This window comes from Echinops telfairi, unplaced genomic scaffold (genome assembly GCF_000313985.2).
Source record: "Echinops telfairi isolate 266 unplaced genomic scaffold, ASM31398v2 ScPeMD7_3;HRSCAF=10, whole genome shotgun sequence".
In the NCBI taxonomy this organism is placed as follows: Eukaryota; Metazoa; Chordata; class Mammalia; order Afrosoricida; family Tenrecidae; genus Echinops; species Echinops telfairi.
The window spans coordinates 29,271,807-29,278,943 of record NW_022103899.1 but is presented as its reverse complement, the minus strand read 5'-3'; the positions used below and the strand labels follow the sequence as shown (position 1 = coordinate 29,278,943).

At 36.8% G+C, this 7,137-nt stretch overlaps 1 protein-coding gene across 2 annotated transcripts in view; it reads left to right on the top strand.

Moving 5' to 3' along the window:
• The first annotated feature begins 502 nt into the window (after nucleotides 1-502).
• RAPH1 (Ras association (RalGDS/AF-6) and pleckstrin homology domains 1) overlaps nucleotides 503-7,137 on the top strand; it is a 42,865-nt gene continuing 36,230 nt past the window's right edge. For both annotated transcript variants that reach the window (XM_045295445.1, XM_004701758.2), the window contains exons 1-3: nucleotides 503-622; nucleotides 3,987-4,092; nucleotides 4,841-5,346. In XM_045295445.1, coding sequence (XP_045151380.1) covers nucleotides 503-622; nucleotides 3,987-4,092; nucleotides 4,841-5,346 — 732 coding nt within the window. The remainder of the gene's footprint in view (nucleotides 623-3,986; nucleotides 4,093-4,840; nucleotides 5,347-7,137) is intronic.

The following is a 7,137-nucleotide window of genomic DNA, read 5'->3' as shown; positions in this document are numbered from 1 at the left end:
TTCAAACAGTTGACCTTACAGTTAGCAGTCCAATCCATATACCACTGTACTATAGATATACAGTAAATATTAAAGATTCCCTTGCTTTTAGGGATCATTGAGCATATTCATTCACTGCCATTGAGTCCATTCCAACTCATAGTAACCCTTTAGGACAGGGAAGAACTGCCCCTGTGAATTTTCATGATTAACTCTTTTCAGGACTGCCAACCTTGCAGTTAGCAGCCAGCTCTTAACAGTTATGCCACCAGGTCTCCTGTTACACCACCAGAGCATAGTAGACCTAAACAAATGCTCCACACTCCACTTTGTATTCTGAGAGTCCTCATGTGGTTTTAAATGACTAGTTCTTCCATTATACAAAAGCAAACCCATTTGTGTTGCTGAAGGAACAAAAAGGGATTAATAATCAAATAATCAATAAGGTATTTTGGCTATATGCCATTTTTGTATATATTGATCGATATACCATTTGTATCCTGTACAAATGTCTGTGTTTCAGATGGAGCAGTTATCAGATGAAGAAATTGATCATGGTGCTGAAGAAGACAGTGATAAGGAAGATCAGGACCTGGACAAAATGTTTGGAGCCTGGCTGGGGGAGCTAGACAAACTTACTCAGGTTAGAAGTCACGTTTTAGAAAGGGGCTTCAGATGTGAAGTCATCGCTATGTGCTAAAATTTTAATGTGTAGGTGTAAGGATATGGACATAAATTGTAAAATATAGTCAGAAAGGAAAAGTGTTCAAAATATTAACGAGTACTTGGATAGTAATTATATATAACAAGATACTATCTTCTGTGGTTAAAGGAATTTTTAAAACATACTTGTGTCAGAGGTTTTTTTTTCATTTGTTTCATAAATTTGAGATTGCTAGCAAAATAATTTTAAAGACTAAATATAGCACATCCAGTCCCATTACTAAGTAAATTTGAGAACATTTTACAACATAATTTCTTCTCATGTAAGTATTTTCTCTGATACGTTTTCCAGAATACTGACAAAATTTTAGTCTAGGCTGTATTTTTTAAACCATGTCAAAGCTTTTTTATTTTGTTTTATTGGACCTTGGGTTTTTTACTTTAAAAAAGATTGGCCTTGTCCTCTAAGCCAGAATACTCAGAGTAAAAGGGTATATAGTACTCTTGTCCTAGCTAATACACTATATTCAATATAAGAAGAGGCTTATGTTTCTTTAAGTTAATTTAACTTCGTAACAGAACTTTAGAACAAAGCGTAGCTTCACCTATCCATGAGAATGCTGCGGGGAAGGACTTTGGTGGACAACCACTTGGTGACCCTTTAACTAATGGGAAAGTGACAATAGCAGTTTGTTTCATTAACGGTGGTTCCCCTAGTGGTCTGGTTTTGAAACTGAGAAACTCATATATAATTCTTGTTAGATCATTTCGAAAGGCAAACATTTCTCTGAACCCAATCTGTTAATACTGAATCTGGGGAAGAATACTGAGCAGGACCATTCATTCCCTTCATCTGCAATCAGAAGGAATAGTGTCCTCAGTCGTAAAAGAGATCTTTTCCTATGTCTGTGCTCCCAGATCATTTCAGTTTTCTATGCTGGAGGTGGGGTGGGGGACTGGAGAAGGAGGAAGTAGAAAGGGGCAGCATGTGAAAGAAAGGATGCAATTGACTTGTTGGGGGCGGAGAAGGGGTGATAGTGCTCCTGTATAGTGTGGTTTTAGTGTCTAAACTTGGGAAGGGTACAGAGAGGAAAAACAGTGGCTATCGGTCAGGTGTTCAGGTCATGCTCTGCCACTGTAGATGGCCTTTCTACTAGTTTAGAGCCTTCACATTTTTGCCTCTTTGGAAAACTGGGTTTAAAAACAACAACAAAAAGAAATCTACTTCAAGTGATGGTTTTAATGGTTGAATAGAAAGTGATACTTGTTAACATATCCCCCTCCCCCTGCTATTGTAATCATAATGATGCCATTCACCCCAAACCTGGCTCCTATAGTTATGGCTCTCCTCAATATTATATGAAGTTACCTTTAGAGACTAAGATTATTGTGTTGTATGGCTCACTGCTAACAAAGTGCCTTTTTTATGTGTCAGAAATTTTAAAAATATTTACCTAGTGACTTAGTGGTTCATCATCAAGTGTCTTGTTTATTTCATTACTCTGGTTCCCTTGTAACGTCTATCAGGCGTACTATGGCATAGTAAAGCAAGTTTAGATTTAAGATTGGTGAATCTTCTAAAATATTTTGTAAAACCTTGTATGCTTATATTTTCTTAATAGGGAGGGTTGATAGTTTTTTTATTAAATTAACAATAATTCCAAAAATGTTATAAAGAAAAACACTTTCTACTATATTACGTTTTGTTGGGAGGGTGGTCATCAAGAATTACTTTTTACTATCTCCTTTGTTGCCTTGATATCACCATGCACACAGCAGATAACAATATTTGTTTATTTGAACTCATAAGTAGAATGATTTTTAATATCTCCTCAAATATATTCAGGTTTTTTTATATATAAACAAAGCCTTCACTACCTTAATGTTTTATTTCTACTGAGAGTAGGATTAGAGTCTAAATTACAGCAGGAGGATTGGGTTTGATATTAAAGGCTATGCACACACACACATATACATGTGTATATGTGTATATATGACATATAGATTTGTTTTAATACTACCTTGATATAAATGAATAAAGAAGATAGCATTCTGATCTAATTCTATAATTCTACAAATAGAATATCCAGCTGTTTTTAAAACTTTGAAATCTATTTAAGACTACAATTTATATTGTTTTTGTTTATTATGTAGGAATTTTTATAGTGGTAGTCTATATACTCCAATTTTTATATGTGTAGCTAAAAGTAAAAAATTAAATTTAAAACATCAAACTTGTTTTTATTTTCCTCGTTATAGAAAGGTTAGCGAGGGGGAAAAAGTCGTTAAAAAGGCAGTGAGATAACTCACAAGCCATCCTTTTGCTGAAGTAATGTATAATTGTAGCCTTGTTACAGGCAGGGTCTGGCAGTTTAGCTAGATTATAGTTTGCCCCTATCTGGATAGGGCCAAAAAAGAACAGCGGTATTCCATCATTGTCTGAAGTTGTAGTCTTTCTGTTAAGTTCTTGGATTTCACTAATTTTGAACCCAGAACTGCCCCTTATCTGAGGGTACTTTTTGCCAAGAATGAGACTCTGCTGGACCAAAACCAAATCCCTTTGAGGAAAGAGATATAACTTTCTGCAGGGTTCCTTTCTTTCTCTTATCATTACATATCCAAATACCTAGCTTATTTGTAGTGAATATATGTAAAATGAAGTCAGTCACTGTCCAACGTCAAGATATTTTCTCTGAACTGTGACAGTCTCAGGTGTTTGTTTGCTTCAAAAGTAAGCGTACATCAAAACATTGCAATCATCAAAATTGCAATGTGAAAACCAATTATACTTTTTCTTAATGTTATTGATTTTAAATTTCCTTAATACACAATGGCTGCAACAATGGACTCAAACATAACAACAATTGTGAGGATGGTACAGCACCCAGCAGTGTTCATTTCTGTTGTTCATAGGTTCCTTACTGCAGCACCTAGCAACAACAACACGCTTGCTTAAAATGTTCGTTTGAAGTAGTACAGCCTATAACCAAAAAGAAGGAACCCTGGTGGTTATGCATTGGGCTGCTTAACCCTAAGATCAGCAGTTCAAACTACCTAAGCAGCTCCACGGAAGAAAGATAGGCTTTCCACACCTGTAAAGATTTACAGTCTCGGAAACCCACAGGGGCATTTCTACTCTGTCCTACAGGGTCACTATGATTTGGAATCAACTGAATGGCCCTGAGTTTTAAGGTTTTTTAGTGCTAATATTAAGAAGGATATTGGTTTTGTTAATGTGGGTAGGAATTCACTTAGTCATAAAACGAACTTTACTCCCTTATTTAGATAATATGTAACTGAAGCTTAAATTTAATATATCACTTAGTAAACATTCTTTTTTCAAGAGTTTGGATTCTGACAAGCCTATGGAACCAGTAAAAAGATCTCCTCTTCGCCAGGAAACAAACATGGCAAATTTTTCTTATCGCTTCTCCATATACAACTTGAATGGTAAGATGTAATTGGAAATACTACTTACAATAGAATGCTGAGTAATATAAGTAGGAGCAATTCAGCCTCAGTTCCCAGCAGCTCAAGATAAAAAAACTACTTGGGTTTTTTTTTTTTCTTGGTTAGTTATATTACTAAACCAAATTATTACAGAAGAAATAAACAGAACTGAAATAGTTTTCTACCTGATTAATAATGATTGACAAAGTAACATATTCATTTGTAAGCCCAAACAAAAGTAATTTCATCGTAATATTTTTCACTGGGTTTAAAGTTCAGTGAAATTACTTGACAGTAATTTTAAAATCAGCCCTCTCACCTTATTTCATGTACTCTATTTAACCTGATAGTACTTGGAGTTGTCATTCCCATCTAATTTTGCTCAGCCTTATATTTCTCTTCTATGATTTCATTTCTTTCAATATTACCATGACTACCAGAACATAGGAGTTCTGGTTTTTAAAAAAAGTGGTGAATGTGGTTAAAACCAGACAACAGTATATGATTTTTCCATTATATTTGCCTATCAGCTTCTATTTTATTCCCCTCTGATTGCTACTAATCTTAAAATGCTCAAGCATTTCCTTGTAGAACTTTCATTGGAATTATAAATATGTTAGTTGATGAGCCTTATACCCACAGGGCTGATCTTTTGCTTCTCCCCTTGGATTTATTAACTGATGTATAATAGATGGAATAAATTCTGGTTCACTGTGTCTCAGAAACAGTGTGTGTGCTTTCATTGCAGAAGCTCTGAATCAGGGAGAGACCGTGGATCTGGATGCCCTGATGGCCGATCTTTGCTCCATAGAGCAGGAGCTCAGCAGTATTGGTTCAGGAAATAGTAAGCGTCAAATCGCAGAAACAAGAGCTGCTCAGAAACTACCTGCTAGTCGACATGCTTCAAGACATGGGACCTTGAAAGGATTATCTTCTTCATCTAATAGGATTACCAAACCTTCACATGCCAACTACTCTCTGGATGACATCACTGCACAGTTAGAACAGGCCTCCTTGAGCATGGATGAGGCTGCTCAGCAATCAGCACTAGACGATCCTAAGCCCTTAGTCACTAACCAGCACAGAAGAACAGCCTCAGCAGGCACCGTGAGTGATGCTGAAGTACGTTCTTTTAGCAACTCCTCCCGGTCCAGCATCACTTCTGCAGCTTCTAGCATGGATTCTTTGGATATTGATAAAGTAACCCGCCCTCAGGAACTGGATTTGACACATCAGGGGCAACCAATCACTGAGGTAAGGAGATGGAACTATTTTCTTAATAATTTATGATGCTTTATGCCAGGGAAGTGAAGAATGTAACTCATTTTCCACATGTGCACCCATGTAAATAATATGCTCATGCATATCATGCACCTAGCACACATAGCAAACCAACACAAGGGGTTTATACAGTTTGAAAACCAACAAAACCATACTTCACTTGTTCTTTGCACAAAAATATGGTAGTTCTCATTACTTTCTTATTCTACACCTAAAATGTGTGAGATACCCCTGAGCGAAGTTTCAAAATTATACCTTAAAAATAATACTTTACCAGCAAGACTATCACAAAGATAAGTGAGATTTAGTTTCTTTTTTTTAGACCTATGACTATATTAAAACCTTCGACTTGTCAGTCATTTCACATGATTAAAAAAAGTTAACGTAGTTTATAACTGATGACAATTTACAAAGCCATCATAGTAAGCTGATAATGGATTTTTAGTCTTTGCTTGTTTTAGAATCATGCCTTAAGAAAGAAAGAACTCATGTCTCCCTTGTGTCTGCCTAAGATCCCAGTTATCAGTAGGTTGTAGTAATCTTCTTGAGTTTGTTCCATTTTATGACCAAAAAGTCCTCAGTCTGGTTCAATAGAAAAAGTAACTACACTTGAAAGCAGAAAACTTGGTTCCGAGTTCTTGCTATTCCAGCAAACACAGTTCAAATGCCATGGGCAACGGTGTCCAGTGGTGTAGTGTAAGAGTGTAGGGTCAGAATTCAGTTGTCTCATGATTGGGTAAGCAAACAAGGAATAAAGCAGGAAAGGGATTAAAGCCATCCCTTTGTTCAGAGTCCTGCTACCTGTCTGAATAAGAATTTTCATAAGGAAAGGGAGCTAATAGTACTTGGTCTCCTTCCTCATGGAGTAGTTTAGGGAATGTGATTGTAAACAGGTTGTTTTGGTGTTGTTGTTTTTTTCAAGATGGCAGCTTTCCACGTGTCCTACAGTGGGGATAGAGAATGGATTTGTGATGCAGTACATGTAGCTAAAGTGGAGTCTGGTGAAGGGGAGTTGCTTATTAATTTGACTTCATCAGAGGATGAAAACACAGTCACAGAGTAGGGGCCAGGAAGAAGAAAACAATGAGGGGAAATAAAGTCAATGTTGTGAACTAGCTTTTGTTTTCAGTGTTTCCTAATACAGGTAAAAGAATCTACTTAAGAAAAATCATACTAAAGGAAAAATATTGCACAGCATTGTTTAAAGGATTGCAAGATGGGGGAGGGAGGGAAATAAGAGGAGCTAATACCAAGGGCTCAAATACAAAGTAAATGTTTATAAAACAATGATGGAAACATGTACATATGCTTGATATACTTGATGTATGGATTGCTATGTTAAGACAGCGTTCTCTAGAAAAACAAAGCCAGGAGACTTAAGATTTTAGATATATTTATATAGATTGATATATATACAACATACATAATAAACAGCTAAATTAGTCTATAGAGCAGTACAAATGGTGCAATGCAACTCACTTCCATGAGGCAGATAATAAATACACTGGCAGTTCTTCAAGTCTTAAGGGCCTCAGGGTGCAAGTCAAGGAAGCAGACAGCTGAGCCCTCTCTAGAGCAATTCAGGCAATCCGGCCACAGGCAACAAACAGTAAGGCAGGTCACCAACAGTCAGCCAGATGACAGGCAGCCAGATGACAGGGTCCGACAGTCCCCAGCTCAAGCAATGTATACTCCAGTAGCGTGGTGAAGCAGGTCTTGAAGGAACCTCAAACTACAGCGACACAGTCCATGGGTTGGGTGTCC